General features: G+C 41.1%; 1 protein-coding gene across 8 annotated transcripts in view; it reads left to right on the top strand.

Annotated features, from left to right (window-relative positions):
- The window catches only part of ppip5k1b (diphosphoinositol pentakisphosphate kinase 1b), a 74,676-nt gene that overhangs the window by 40,945 nt on the left and 17,020 nt on the right, over positions 1-16,711 (top strand). For 4 of the 8 annotated variants that reach the window (XM_088339494.1, XM_088339498.1, XM_088339496.1 and 1 more), the window contains exons 17-22: positions 1,060-1,185; positions 3,797-3,841; positions 6,931-7,052; positions 8,762-8,944; positions 10,750-10,891; positions 11,896-12,119. In XM_088339494.1, coding sequence (XP_088195620.1) covers positions 1,060-1,185; positions 3,797-3,841; positions 6,931-7,052; positions 8,762-8,944; positions 10,750-10,891; positions 11,896-12,119 — 842 coding nt within the window. The remainder of the gene's footprint in view (positions 1-1,059; positions 1,186-3,796; positions 3,842-6,930; positions 7,053-8,761; positions 8,945-10,749; positions 10,892-11,895; positions 12,120-16,711) is intronic. The other 4 variants (XM_088339500.1, XM_088339499.1, XM_088339495.1 and 1 more) reach the window with 2 other exon arrangements.

Raw genomic sequence — 16,711 nt, 5'->3', positions numbered from 1 at the left:
AGGCGCAAGAAGTTGAGTGACATCCATTCTTTTAGCTCAGTGGGGCAAGCCTCCAAATTTCCACAGTTTAGTGTGGCAGATTCCTCCATCGGGGGATATAGTTGAGTGTCATCTGCGTAGCAATGGAAACTGATATTATTCTTGCGAATAATATCACCTAAATGCTGAAAAGAAGGGGGCCAAGTACTGAACCCTGCGGAACACCACAGGAAACAAGGGCTCAGATGTCATTTCACCCTATTTAAAGGGGCAGTTTTTGTTCGAAAAGCCTCCAATAGGGTGGATTTGAAACCAAGAGTGGGCCAAAATTCCTCTGCAGGGTTGTGAAACTTGTTACCAATTATCGTGAACCTTTGATTTGTGTTATGGCTGCCAAAGGTGCTGAAAAAAGATAGATTCCTCCTTCTTGGCACCAAATCCACTTTATCCAAAGTAAACAATTTCTCTCTCAACATCGACAGCTCCTTAGTGTCCCCCTCACCCCAGGTCAAGAGTCTGGGTGTCATCTTGGATAGCATGCTTATCAAATGATGACTCCCAACACGTGATAAGCTTTCTCTCCTGGCTTTGATCTCTTTGATCTCTGGCAAAACGAACATAAACAAAATGAAAATAAATCCAAACAGCTTGCCAACATCATTTTTGCCGTTCCGTGTGTTCCGCTACTCCCTAAGCCTGCACAAAACGGAGTCATTTAATTCCCATTTAGTTTCTTTTGTCTTTTCTGAGCATATTTGCTATTGGAGTCATCCAAAAGTCATTGAAAGTAATCCAGTTCAAGTAACCCTACCCAACTCTGAGTATATGCAAGGGGATCTTTTTAGTCATGCACATTGAGGCGAGTTTACGAGTACGGCGAAAGTGGCGTCATACAAACACCAGCGAGGAAAAGCTGACCAGGTTTCTGCTCGCCGTCAAAGCGGCAGTCCAAACACACACCGGCACAGTGGCACTTTTATGAGCCGGCTATTTTTGTCTCGCGCATCGCCGGCAAATATTTAGACAAACGGCTGCCAAAAGTGGAAGAAGTCAGGAAATGAACGGCCTTTGTGGTTTCAGAGTCCGGGAAGGAGGCTCCGTCCCTGCTGCTGGTGCTCAAGTGGGGAGGCGAGCTGACGCCCGCCGGACGGGTCCAAGCCGAAGAACTGGGACGGGCCTTTCGATGCATGTACCCCGGGGGGCAAGGTACGTGGGGGATCAAGTTGGGCCTGGCAACAAAAGGATTTTCTCAGGGGTCGTACGGGTGCTTGAAATCCTTGAAAATGATTGCATTTTAACGGGGTGTTTTCAAGGTCAGAATAATTGCTTGAATATTGGGTGAAGTGCCTGAAAACGCTAGAAACGGCTGCCGACGCCGTGTTTTTCTTGGCAGTCTGACTCGACAGAGCAGAAGTTTGACACGAAGAGCCGAAATTTTTAACCGTGAGAGTCAAAGAGCCACACCACGAGCTGACCTGCCGTGACAGACAGACAGACACAAACACACACAATTAAAAACATATGATTTCCCATAACGCACTCCTCTCCTTACATTACAACAAGTATTGTTCTTGTGTTGATTTCAAGGAAAGTGTCCACCCCTCAATACACACACAAAAAAAAAAACATGAAACAAGGCAAAGAGCCACAGTATATAGAAAATATGATGAGGCAAAGAGCCGCATTCCTATTGGCCAAGGGCTGCATGCGGCTCCAGACCATACGAAGAAAATGTACCCCAAAAAAGTGTGTGAAAATGACGCTGACACGCCTCCTCTCTCAGTACGGCATTGTCATGTGAAGCGTCACCGCCACCGACAGGTTGCACATAAGAGGACAGCTCTATTTAGAAAACCGTTTCTTTGGGATCGGCTCACTGAGAAGAGTCAGTTCTCAAACGGCTCCTCAGATTTTTTGTTTTTTCAATGATATGCAGTGGCTTGTGAAACTATTTGGCACCCTAGAAATTTGTGACGTTTTGGCACATTTCAGACTTCAAACATAAAGATATAAAACTATGATTTCTTGTGAAGTATCAACAATAAATGGAACACAATCATGAGGTGGAACACACTTTATTGGATATTTCAAACTATTTTAACAAATGAACAAAAAAGTGGGTGTGCAAAATGATTCAGCCCCGTTGAGTTGATACTTTGTAGCGCCACCTTTTGCTGCGATGACAGCTGCAAGGCGCTCGGGGTATGTCTCTTTATCAGTTTTGCACAACGAGAAACTGATATTTTGGCCCATTCCTCTTTGCAAAACAGCTCGAGCTCAGTGAGGTTAGATGGAAAGCGTTGGTGAACATCAGTTTTCAGTTCTTTCCACAGATTCTCTATTGAATTGAGGTCTGGACTTTGACTTGGCCATTCTAACACCTTGATATGTTTTTGGTGAACCATTCCATTGTAGCTTTTGCATTATGTCTTGTTGGAAGACAAATCTCCGTCTTTTGGTCTTTTGCGGACTCCATCGGGTTTTCTTCAAGAATGGTCCTGTATTCGGCTCTATCCATCTTTCCATCAATTTTAACCATCTTCCCTGTGCCTACTGAAGAAAAGCAGGCCCTAACCATGATGCTGCCACCACCATGTTTGACTGTGGGGATGGTGTGATGAGGGTGATGAGGGGTGCTGCTTTTTCGCCAAACATAACGTCTCTCGTGTTGCCAAAAACTTGGATTTTGGTCTCATCTGACCAGAGCACCTTCTTCCACATGTTTGATGTGTCTTCCAGGTAGCTTGTGGCAAACTTTAAACGACAATTTTTATAGATTTCTTTAAGAAATGGCTCCCTTTTTGCCACTCTTTTATAAAGCCCAGATATGTGCAGTATACTATTGATTGTTGTCCTATGGACAGATTCTCCCACCTCAGCTGTAGACCTCTGCAGTTCATCCAGAGTGATTAAGGGGCTCTTGGCTGCATCTCTGATCAGTTTTCTCCTTGTATGAGCTGAAAGTTAAGGGGGACGGCCCGATCTTGGTCGATTTGCAGTGGTCTGATACTCCTTCCGCTTCAATATTATTGCTTGCACAGTGCTCATTTGGATGTTTAAAGCTTGGGAAATCTTTTTGTATCCAAATCCAGCTTTGAACTTCTCCACAACAGTATCTCAGACCTGCCTGGTGTGTTCCTCATTCTTCATGATGCTCTCTGCGCTTTAAACAGACCTCTGAGACGATCACAGTGCAGGTGCATTTATACAGAGACTTGATGACACACAGGTGGATTCCATTTATCATCGTTAGTCATTTAAATCAACATTGAATCATTCCGATATCCTCACTGAAGTTTGCTGCACTGAAGGTGAAGGGGCTGAATCATTTTGCACACCCACTTTTTCGTTTTTTATCCGTTAAATTTTTTTTAAAATTTCCAATAAAGTGTGTTCCACCTCATGATTGTGTCCCACTTAGTGTTGATGCTTCACAAGAAATGACAGTTTTAGATCTTGATGTATTACCAATAATAATAAAACTTTATGGACCAAATTAATGAGTCATTTTATGTTTTTTCAGGGGATCCCTAAAAAAAACCTGAAATCAATTGAAATATTCACAAATTTACAACAAAAAAACACACTGAACAGAATAAAAGTCGGACAACACAAAATGCCTGAAAATGCAAAACAATAACATGAAAATTAAAAATATAACTTCAGTGTCTAGTCTTAAGGGCGATTCCTTATTTTTTTGTTTTAAGCTTCTTCCTTTTGTCTATCGAAGCATGTCGTCACTTTTTCCCTTTCCGACGTGGAAAAATGTCACCTATTAACTCCTCTTTTCTATCCTCACCGGCGCGTTTACGGCTAGCCGGTAGCCGGCGGGCCCTGGGCTGCGAGTCCCCTATGGATTTGGGTAAGAGACGGGCCCGGACTCTGGTCCCGGAGTCCCTCGGCCGCTCTCAACTAATCGTTGGCCTGGCTAATCAGGGTGCTGTGGAACGCTCTTTACTTCCTTCTAATCTCTGTGGAATTTAAAAAGATGTGATTTTATACCGGGGTGAAAATGAAAAGCCGTTCCGGTATCTTGAAACTGCAGTGCCTGATGAATGACTTGTGTGGCGAAACGATTAAAGCTGACTAAAATCGTAGCTTTCGTTTTGGGGATTCTTTTTCAGCTTTCTATTTGTTTTTGATTGAGTCAATTACTTAAAAGTTATCAACAGGGTTGGGTAGGGTTACTTGAACTGGATTACTTTCAATGACTTTTGGATGACTCCAATACCAAATATGCTCATAAAAGACAAAAGAAACTCAATAGGAATAAAATGATGACTCACAACACGCGGTAAGCTTTCTCTCCTGGCTTTGATCTCTTTGATCTCCGGCAAAACGAACATCAAATGCCACAGAAACAAAACGAAAATAAATCCAAACAGCTTTTTGCTGTTCCGTGTATTCCGTTACTCCCCAAGCCTGCACAAAATGGAGTCATTTGATTCCTATTTAGTTTCTTTTGTCTTTTATTAGTATATTTGATATTGAAATCATACAAAAGTAATTGAAAGTAATCCAGTTAAAGTAACCCTACCCAACCCTGGTTATCAATCACTTTCATTACATTTATTACAAATTGATATCACATATATTGATATCAGTGCTATAACATTGCAAGTACATGGTGTCAAAAACAATTCCTTGGAATTTAATCGCTGTGTTATTTTAAACCAATACTCGAGGGTCCATCTTGTCACCATTGTTCTGTAAATGCTACAGGGCGGGCTTGTTCAAATACAATATGGAGGGTGTGGGATGCACCAAGAATGAGTTAGCAAAAAAAAAATACTACATAATTATGACAGACCTAATTATTACATTTAGTGCTTCAAAACAGGGACCTAATTCAATATTTTGTCTTCATTCTGATAAAAAACTCCTAGAAATACTACAGAAAAACCTCTACAGTAATAATATGATACAAAAATATTTACTACATAATTATGACAGACCTAATTATTACATTTAGTGCTTCAAAACAGGGACCTAATTCGATGTTTTGTCTTCATTCTGATAAAAAACTCCTAGAAATACTACAGAAATACCTCTACAGTAATACTATGATACAAAGATACTATTGCAGAAATACTACAAAGATTCAATCAACTGCAGTAATAGTAAAAATATTAAAGAAGTCCTACTAGTATGGAAATACTTCAAAATACCACTACAGTAATACTATAATGCAAAAATACTGCGACATCAATATTACAGAAGAAATGCTACAAAAGTACAACCACAGTAACACTATAGAAATACAAGAGATATACTACAAATCATGTCCAATGGAAATACTACAAAAAACCAGTACAAGTGGGACCTCGGTTATCGCGGTTAATGGGGACCAAAACCACCCGTGATAAGTGAAAATCCGCTAAGTAGCGGCGCACCTTTTTTTAATTATTAATTTTTTAGACCCGGTTAATTGGGAAATGCTAAAAAAAAAAAATATATATATATATATATATATATATATATATATATATATATATATATACACATATATATATATATACACCGTATTTTCCGCACTATAAGGCGCACCCTGTTATATGGCGCACCCCCAAAAAATAGTTTTTGGTCCTATATCTTCCATACATAAGGTGCACCGGATTATAAGGCGCTACAATGGGAACGTCGACAAAACAGTCAGATAGTTCAGTCCAACTTCTTACCCCCTTAACATTCCCAAAGCTTGCAAAGACGCAAATACGTGTCGAGAACACGTGCGGATGCGGTGTCCGTACGATGTCACCAATCACTCAAATGCATCGTTCCATCATTCGGAAGGTTAAAGTCTTGGGATTCAAGAAATGCCAACCATTCCTTAGTTTCTATTTTCTTTTTTGCTCGCAACTTTACTGTGCAAATGACAATAAACACTTGGAATTGAGTTGAATTCACTCAACTCATCACAGCAACATCAAGATCGTTCTAAAACAAGATACCGGGAAAATATAAAGCCGCATAGCTCACCTAAGTTCTCACGTTCAATAATGATACGCAATCATGGTCTTCTTACAACCGTGAGTGAAGTCAATCCAGGAGAGTAAAATATCTAACAAATACAGACTAATGAAACATATTTCTTTATGGCGTACTTTAGCAAGCTTGCTATTCATCTTTTTCGGCCAATTGCAGTCTTTGTTTTGCCGTTTAAGCCAATGCCAGCCTGTAAATGATGAAAAGGATCCGCCCCCTCGACCTCCGAATAACTTTAGCCAATAGCGATCGATTCAAATGATGATTGACACATTGGTTAGGAAATGAAACGTCAGTATATAAATCCCAGCATACACCGCGGACGACTTCGCCTTCGGGGGAAAATCAAGTCGGCGGCTGCTTGCTTTAGTTGCAAGACTTTGCGATTTAATGTTGATCCATAAATAAGGCGCACTGTATTATAAGGCGCATGGTCAGCTTTTGAAAAAAATAAAGGCTTTTAGGTGCGCCTTATAGTGCGGAAAATACGGTTCTACAAAATACAAGTACTGTCAACACAGTCCTCAAATTCTTGGTTCCAAATGAGCCAGATGTAGATGAGGAGGAACCGGTGTGTGGTGCTCCAGTTCGTCTGCCGGTGAGCGCCCTCTGGAGGACGATGTTGTGCTGGATTTTTACAAACTGCTTTGAAATACGAGTCAATTGGCCTCGCCCTGCTCGTCCTCCATTTGAGACTGAAAAGCTCGCATGAAGCATGTGATTTGATCATTGGCATGCGGGCGCTTTCATTTGAATTTTTTTTTTATCATGTCTTCATTTTTTTTCTTAATGTTGATGCGAATGGAAAATATTGTGTCATTTCAGACATTTGGAGGGGAAGTGATTCTTCCAAAGGAGTCCTTTGTTTCTTATGCCAAGGGGTCTAATGAGAACCGCTACCTTATGTCTTCTGGCGTGTTTCCGGGCGGTTGAATTTCCAAATGTGAGTTTTTACGCCCCCTGCAGGCGACTACGCCGGCTTCCCGGGTTGCGGCCTCCTCCGACTGCACAGCACTTACCGCCACGACCTCAAGATTTACGCCTCGGACGAGGGCCGGGTGCAGATGACGGCGGCGGCCTTCGCCAAGGTCAGAATCCTCTCCTCATCCTTGACAACGTTGTAAACATCGTTTACAATGAGATTAGACCCGGCACTCGAGGATAAACGGCGAACAATTGATAAGTGTGCAATGTCCTCCAGACTGGGCAGATTGGAACCTATGATTTTATGGGCCGCGTTGATGACTCTGTCTGGCATGGGGAGGCGGTGTTTTGCACATTGCTGAAAAATATTAATTAGTTACAGTCACTTAAAAAGTAACAGTTACCTCCCCGGATTACTGTCTCTAAAAACATCTTGTTTTGATTTGAGTATATACTTCGTTATAGAAACCGAACTCTGCATAAGAAAATGGAGGACAAACGTGTACACCAAGCTGTGGAAGCATTTCTTGGCTTGTGCAATCTCGAGAGCTCGCAAATGAACTCTTGGCCGAGACACTCCATATTCATTTTGGCTTCTTACCACTCGAAGATTCCGTTCTCTGTTTCTGGCTGTTGTCCAATAAGTACAAAGACCAAAATTCAGAACGCTGACTGTAAACTTTGTGTTATGTTTGCTCCACTGATATCCTGTTATTTATTATTTTGTAAGCCACACCCTCCCGATACGCTGCCTACCCTTTCCTCCCGGTGACACAAGAAATATGAAGAAATATACGCATATAACCTGACCCCCTGATTTCATTATTTTATAGTGGTAATTTGCTTAGATGTGAGCATACACGGTAGGGATAATATCTCCATTAGGAGAAATTCAACGTTATCGTTCCCTGTGCTTGAGACTCTTCATTTGTACTTTATACAAATACTTCAGAAAGTAGTATCTAGCATGAAAACATTGGAAAATTGAAAATGAATGCATAGCAGAGAAATCGTTTTGATCCTTTTTTATTATTATGAACCGAGCAGATATTATGGTTAGCTGTTTAGTAAGGTGTAGCATTGCTTTAGGCAGGGATGTCAAACTCATTTTAATTCGGGGGGCCACACGATAGAACAAACATTCTCTCGGGGGGCCGGATAAGTAGATCAGAGAGAAAAAAAAGGGAGAGAGAAGTAGAGAGGGTAGGACAAAGAAAAAGAGAAAGGGAAATAGAGAAAGTGGGAGAGAAACAGAAACAAAAGAGATGAAATGATAAATAGAGAAGGGGAAAAAAGAGAGAAAGTACGAAATCCAAAGAGAAATGCATGGAGAGAAAGAGAAGGAGAAAGCAAGTGAGAGAGAGAGAGAAAAAAAGAGGGGAAATGAAAAAGGAAGAGGGCAAAAGAAGGTAAGAAGACACAGAAAAAGAGTAACAAAGAAAGAGAAAAAGAATGACAGGGAGGAGTGAAAGAGAGAGAGAGTGAGAGAAAAAGGAAGGGAGAGAGTGAGAGAGAAATCTAAGTACAGCGTTTTTTGAGAGGCACCTGGTTTTGGCAACATCAAGTGGATACATTTCAACCTGTGGCTTGTTTTTCTCTTGCGCTTCTCTGAGCATGTCTCACGGGCCAGATTCAATCCCTTAGCACGGTATCTAACTGACTCTAGCAGATTCTTTTATTTTCAACCATCAGTCAGTCTCGACCTCGGTTTAAGGTCACATTTTTGATTCGGCAATCCGTCCATTTGACCTCGACACCCTTTCTCTAAAAAGACAAAAAAGGTAGGATAAGTTATTAGCATAAATGGGTATCCATGTCCTCCAGACGAGGCAGAGAGTAGCCCATGATGTTCTGGGCTGCGCTGTGTCCTCAGGGTCTCCTGGCACTGGAGGGTGAACTGACGCCCATCCTGGTGCAGATGGTGAAGAGCGCCAACATGAACGGGCTGCTGGACAGCGACAGCGACTCTTTGACCGACTGCCAGCAGAAGGTCAAGGCCAGGCTGCACCAGATCATGCAGAAAGACCAGGACTTCTCGCAAGAAGACTATCTGAAGGTTGGCAAAATATGGCCCCGGGGACACGTAAAGCTTTTTTAATCCGGCCCACTTGGACGAAAACTTTCAAAAAGTACATCGAAAGTACTACTTTACATCAGGGGTTTCCAGAAGTTCCAGACCGCTGTCCAATTTGGTTGTTATAAATGACTCCAATTTCCACTTGTCCCGGAAGCGACAGCCCTCACAGTCAACTGTCATTTTTTTTAATTACAGTCACCATGTTGGAAACAGGGTGGGCTTAAATGCTCACAGAAAGTCGAGGGAAAGGTGGCCATAGGGCGGCTACTGCCATCATCCGGTGAAATTATATGCGCTGTTTAACATTGTCCTACATTTCACACCTAGGCCTTCAGTAGGCTGAATCAACTGAAGCTAAAACATCGAGAGCATCGAGTGTTACAATATCATTGCACTACACCATCGGAGCCGGTCAGCTGACTGGAGAGAGGAAACTTGCCGCACTATGAAAAACAAAATTAGAATAGTTTTTATTCATTCTGGAGAAGGACTTCCAATGTTTGGCAGGTCTACATTGTGTTCTGCATTCTGATTGGCTAAACGGTTTCCCTGTTTATTATTATGATTTGGAAGGAATTCTTTTTTGTTATAGAGTATTTTATGATAACTTTTTAAAACATTATCACAGATTTCGTCTTACATGAGTTCTTTATGGAACATAATCCAGGTTTACTGTGATACTCATTGAAAATATATATTTTTTTTGTGCCAGGCTTTTCCCCGGTTTCTCTTTGTGTGTCCCCTCCCCCATCACGTTAAAAATATATCCATCAAAATAGCAATAATCATTGTTGAATTTTAATGTAGTGTTTACAAGGTCAGGAAAATGCTTGATTATCGGGTGAAGTCCTTGAAAATGCTTGAAATTGTTGCCGTTGCCATATTTCTTGGCAGTTTTCACTCTATGAACCCAGGCTATTAATCAAGGAAAATAATAAAAAGTGCATGAAAATGACGCTGGCACGCCTGCTCTCAGTCATTGACGCGTTGTCATGTAAAGCGTTGGTGCCCTCTAGAGGTAGCGCCCAAAAAGACAGCTCTATTGAGGAAACCGGCTCACTGAGAAGAGCCGGTTTTTCGGATCCCAAATAGCTCCTCAGATTTCCTTTTTCTTTCCATGATATATTATCAACAATAATACAAAATGATGCACCACATTGTTTAGGAATTAGTCATTTAATATGTTTTGCAACGGATCCCTGAAAAACCCATGAAATATAAATTAAAATATTCTCAGACCATGTGAATTACAAAACGATTTGAGCTTTTTACACACTGAACAGATTTAATGCCAAACAACACAAAATCCCTGAAAATGCAAAACAATAAAATAAAAATATGAACTATTCAGTGCTTTAAATAAATTATAAAATGGAAAACGACCCAACCCCTACAGAACCCTTTCCGTGTTTGTAAACTAGTGTGACGTATTGAAGCTGCGCGTGGATTGTTAAGGCAGAATTGCAGAAGTCATGACAGTTGATGGCAGCCCATTTACACATAAAGATCATGGATAGGAACATTCATTTTAGTCATCAAATTTAAAAAGAAAAGGTTCCTTTGATTGGCGGTGGATTTATTCCTGTGAAGGAATTGGAAAATTAAAAAAAAAAAAGGACTTGAAAGTGCTTGAAAAGTGCTTGAATTTGGTGTACAAACCTTGCTAATGCGTACCGGGCCAAAGTTCAAGTAATATAAATTTCCTAGCTACCTTTTTCCCTTGTTTGCATTTCTTACTGGGATATTTCTTAAATGTCATGCAAAAAAATGCTTGTTCTCTTTAGCTGGCACCGACGGGGAGCCCGTCCCTGGTGAACTCCATGAAAATGATCCAGAATCCGGTCAAAACCTGCGACAAAGTCTACACGCTCATTCAAAGCCTCACCTCACAAATTCGAAAGCGACTGGAGGATCCCAAGTCTTCAGGTACGCTGATTGCTTTTTTCTGTTTTTGAATTTTAGACAAACGCAACGGAGATTTCATTGGAATGCCAATTCCTTATTTGGACTGTGATTGCACACTGTTGTAAGTTGTTTTGGCAATGACATCATTGTTTCTACTTTTAGGTTTTAAATATTAAAATGTAGCGTTTACCAAATTGTTCGAATGAGTTATCTGACTCCATTAACCAAACAGAACATGCAAACTCCGCACAGGAAGTCTGAAGCTGGATTTGAACCCACGCAGGAGGTTCCCATGACATGAACTGTGCCGCACATGCGCTAACCACTGCGCTGCCGTGCTGCCCTATTTAAAAAGATGTAATCTTTTATTTGATCTTGTATACATTTTGTTCAATTTTACTGGTACAACCCTAAAAATCATGAAAAAGGGAGTAAAAGCCCACATGAAACCCCACCCCCACATTTGCATATGACCCTATTTTCATTACAATGTGTATTTTCCGTAGCACTATTGAAATACTCTATATCAACACGTTACATTGGGTATTAATGTATTCTATTCCTTTTACTTTATTATTGTTTTATTTTCAAAACAAGGATACTGCTGGAAGTGGGAATTTCCCTACGGGGATGAATAAAGTATCTTATCTATCTATCTATTTAGCTAGCTAGCCAGCTAGCTACCTAGCTACCTAGACATCTATCTATCGAAATTGTTTCAGGTTTCACACATATTGTTGCAAGGGATTGATGTGAAAAATAGTAAAATACTGTATAATTGTGATTCAAACATTTTGGATGAATTAACCGATGACTATAAAATGATGTAAAAGATGATCATTTGTTGATAGACTATGAAGTTTTACATCAAGGTGGGGGCCTTCAACCTATCATCTATCTTACTGTGTTTCATTTTCATGCCAACTCATGTACAGACAAAACAACAAACATTGCGCTAGGAGTCGTATACAATAATTCTAGGGATTTTAAAATCCAACCGGATTCTTTTTTTTCCTCCCGTCAAGATCTGCAACTGTACCACAGCGAGACATTGGAGCTGATGCTGCAGCGCTGGTCCAAACTGGAGCGGGATTTCCGCATGAAGAGCGGTCGCTACGACATCAGCAAGATCCCCGACATTTACGATTGCGTCAAGTACGACACTCAGCACAATTCCTCGCTGGAGCTGGAGGACACCTTGGAGCTCTTCCGACTCTCCCGGGCCTTAGCCGACATCGTCATACCGCAGGTACGAACTTACTTTTGCATCTTGAGAGATACAGTAGACCGCGGTCTGGGGTGCAGATCAATGTTCCCTCTAAGCTGCGCGCGTGCGCACTGCCTGCACATTCTCAGCGCACAAGAAAATCTAGCCAGCGCACAAAAATCAGGGCTCGAAATTGCTAATTAAGAATAATAATAATAATAATAATAATTTCCTTGTATTGTCATTCTGTGTAACAATGTACACAGAACGAAATGTCGATTGCACCTGACCCGTTGTAGCGAGCCGATGCAGCCGCAGCCAACAGAGGGCGCCGCCGACCACTTTTTAAGTCTTAGGAATGACTCGGCCGGGGCGCGAACCACCGACCTCCCAGTCTCAAAGCGACTTAAGTCAAAGTTACAGTGCATGAAGGTCAAAATACACGGGTTCCCCTGACGCTGTTTTCTAAATGCGGTATTTTGAAGTCAATCTCAAAGTCGAACGAAGTTGAGTAAAGTCGGTAGAGTTTTTCGAGAACCGGCTCCTTCGGCTCAGCTCTTTTGGGTCCCAAACGGCTCTTCAGGTTGTTTTTGCTCCTTTAATCCCTACACAACTAAATAGTATCTAATATTATGCACAAAATGACTTAAAGAAAAGAGGGGAGGGCAACAGAACAAAAAAGAAAAAAATACCAAATGAAAAAGAAGTGAAAAGCTGAGAAAAAATAAACAAAAGGAAGAGAAAAAAGAAGGAAAAATTCAGAAAAAGCCAGAAAACAGAAAAGAAAGAAACAAATTTAAAAAAGGAAATAGAAAACAAAAAGAAAAAAGTAACAGCTAGGAAAAAATAAACACAATGAGATTTTTTTAAAGGAATTAAAAAAACAGAGAAAAAGAAGAAAAAGTTTGTGTTGCATTCAAATCATTTCCAATTATACCAAGTCAATCTTGTTGCCAACATTCTACTTCCACTAAAAAAAAATGTGATTAAATACAGTTGTGTATCGTGCAACCGACTCAATAAGACCCCAAAAATGTTATTGGTATTATGCGACAAAAGATACCAGGAAAATGATAATCTTGTGAAAGAATTGTAAGAACAAACGACGTTTGTAGGCCGTACAACCTTCGTAATAGTACTTTAGTCAATTCATTTAAAAGTGAAAAATAATTTTGCATTGCCGGAAACTTCGCAAAATGTAACGTGATGTCAAGTTTTGGACAGGTTTGATAATGACTCAGTTTCCACACTTGGGATTGCCTTTGTTCACTGTTGTTTCAAGCGTTGCTCACCAACTTTGTGTGAACGCTCAGACCTGTGGAAAATTAGAGGGAACATTGGTGCAGATCCTTTCAGAGCAGCCCAAGAAATATGTCCAATATATGCACAAAAGTACACAGAAGTCTTGGCGGGAGAGGGAGAGCCGTTTATTTATCTTTGTCAGTGTCCAAAACAGAGTTCTCATTCGTCTAAGAGACAATCAGCTTTTTTTATACCCTCAGACAACATCTCATGTTACTTAGCATGTCCCCTCGCGATGACGCACTTGTTTTTCCCTCAAAGTGCATGCTTTTCGTGAATTGACAATGTTTTTTCAGAATGTTTCCGTCCTCTTTCGATTTTCCAAAGTTACACAATTTCCAAGAAACTCGTTGGGGTCGGCCTGACACCTCCAAATTCCTGACTTGACCGCTTGCTCCACGCCAAGTAGAATGTTATTACTTGGCAAGCCAAGGCGATTAATAATAGCATTAGCTGACATTTAAACTCGGGAGAAACAAGCCCGGAATTTCCTGTTTTAAACTAACGTGTTCTCCTTATGTCAAGCTCGACTCCAATAAACACCAACAATCAGAGTAAAACCTATGCTAATGAATGTGTTCTGAAACCCCCCAGCACACCACACAAAAACATCAAAAGAACAAAAAAGTTTACAGAGACCCCCCTCATCAATGTTCCTTGTGCACTTCTGAATAAACGGTAGCCAACGTCAATCCCAACTCTGGCAACCAAAGCCCTATGTCCAAATCCTGACATCAAGTTTCAATATGTTGAGTTTCCAGCAATGCTAAATGATTGAATGACTGGAAACATTAGTTCCAATATGTCACAAAAGTGGGTACACCTCTCACATTTCTGCAGAGATTTCATTATCATGTTCAGTAGACAATTCCTGAAGAAACAGGGCTTCGACACAATAAAGTCTCTCAACAAAGTTCATGGCTTACTGTGGTATGATGAGACCAAGATGAGTTGATTTGACTGGGTGAGGTGTACAAACATGGTTGTGTTGTGCCTAAAGTCAAGCATGTCATGGTTTGGGGCTGCATGAGTGCTACTGGAATAAGGGAGTTGCATTTCATTAAGGGAAACACAAACTCAAGCATGTACTGTGAAATAGAATAGAATAGAATATGCCTTTATTGTCATTGTTACAACATGGGATATATTATAACAACGAAATTGGACGACTCCAGTTCCACATTTTACAGTGAGGATAATGAAACAAAGAGATAAAGGAACAAAGAACATGTTTTAACTGTCTTTGTTGTCTTTGTTGTAAATAGGCTCTGCTTCCTCTGGAGGGGGGGTGATGAGGGGGGTGAGGGACAAACAGAAATGGTGGATCGAACTGGATGTTTGATCTTACAGTACACACAGTCCAGTGTATTTTCCCGAATTGCTCAGTCCACGTATTGAATGGATTTTGGGAGTACAGTCCGTAAACATGCCCGATTAAAGTCGCCGGTGACGATAAAAGCTACTGGAGCAAATAATGATCCCCTCCTCCTGAGACTGGGTCGCAGCTTGACAATGACCCCAAATACACTTCCAGGATGAAGGATGACTAAGGTTTTTCTAAAAGGTTGAGGGTAAAGGGGATGGACTGTCCAAGCATGTCTCCAGATCTAAAACCCAATAGAACATCTTTGGGGGATTTTCAAGCCGAAGGTGGAGAAGTGGGTAGGGGCGGCATTGGCTCAGGAGGTAAAGCGCTCTTCTTGGGACCAAGAGGTCACAGGGTCGATTCCTGGCTCCTACAAGATATGAAGTGTCCTTGGGCAAGACACTGAATCCCTAATGCCCCCGATAGCAGGTAGTTGCCTTGCAAGGGAGGCCATATACATTCAAAAACAAGATCTCTACTATCTCCCACCTGAGTCATGTTGTCATGGAGGAGTGAAGGAGCATTCCGGTGGCAATTTGTGAGGTTCTGGTGAAATCTATGGCCAAGAGGTTCTGCAAAATCACGGTGGTCGCACAAAATATTGGACTAAAGATTTTTCACAATAGTTAAGAAACCAAATTATTATATAACAGAGTATTATATACAAAAAGGAAGGACTTTGTGTCTCAATTGTAAAGTCATCAAAATACGGCTTGATATGAATAAAGGATTATTAGTATAGATGTTAAGTATAGTTGGTAAAATGCCATAAAGAAGAGTCGAAAAAACCTTCGTCGTCTCTGTAAATTGGAAAGGTGGTAAGGTGGGTTGAGGAACACTGCAACAATTCCAAGCATTTGCAACAATTTACAAGCTGTATCCCAAGCTCTATTGTTTTCCAACGATTGAGCTCTGGCTTAGGCCGGCCACTTTTACAGATTCGGACAAAGATTGACTATTGTGAAGAGAGCGCTATGGCAAGTGTCAAAGTAGGAAACATTTGGCAATTGAAAGATCACATTTCATCTCAGTCACCAAAAGGGCCTGAATTATGCATTGGAAGCTTATATTCATCATTTCATAGATGAGAAGGTGGATGAACAGCTTCAGCTATAGTCTAGGCCCAAGAGAAGGCTTTTTACCATTTGTAGGCTACCGGGATTGACTCTTTTATTTATGGTGAATCATTCAGCATATCATTGCCAACATTTCTACCTTAGTTATTTGCATGTAAGTTAAAGAAGCTAAGCTCGAAAAAGGTAACACATAGACTGTCATGATTGCCGATTCAGAGCACCTGCGACTGCTTAATTGGCACCAACAGCCCTGAGAGCTGATTGGCTGATGAACTCCTTTTAAACCCCCGACTTCCAAGAGATCCCTGTCAGACCGTTATGCGAACCGTTGTTCCCAGCTCGGCAAGCTCTTACGCCAGACTCTGTTCCTGCCCTGCTTTTTTCTGCCTGATCCTCGTTGCCAACCTGTTTCCGGACCTGACTCTGCCCCGATCTGCCTGCCAGTTACCCGATCTGTTTTGCCCCGTTACCTGCCTGCCTCGTTTCCGAACTTGACACCGCCCTTGCAATTCTGTCTGTCCCTCACCCCCTCTGCGTAATAACCCCCACCCACCCCCCCCACACCCCCACACGGAGGAAATCAAAGCCTATACAACAAGGACAGTACAAACATCTTCTTTGTTTCCTTATCCTCACTGTAAAATGTGGAACTGGAGTGCCATGTCCAATTTCGTTGTCACAATATGTTCAACCCATGTTGTAACAATGACAATAAAGGTATATTCTATTCTGTTCTATTTCTAAAAACAAGGCCTTATATCCAATTTTCCAAGGTTTATTTATGTGAACTCAAAAGTAACATTTATCGATTGTCCTTTTTAGTAATTGACTGATTTACTTTGGTGGCAAAATGGCGTGGGCACTGTCAAAACGGTGATTTGGTTTCAGTC

Source organism: Urocampus carinirostris, chromosome 7, assembly GCF_059441175.1.
Source record: "Urocampus carinirostris isolate Australia breed hairy pipefish chromosome 7, RoL_Ucar_1.0, whole genome shotgun sequence".
In the NCBI taxonomy this organism is placed as follows: domain Eukaryota; kingdom Metazoa; phylum Chordata; class Actinopteri; order Syngnathiformes; family Syngnathidae; genus Urocampus; species Urocampus carinirostris.
The sequence above is the reverse complement of the archived record's forward strand: the minus strand, read 5'-3'. Positions and strand labels throughout refer to the sequence as shown.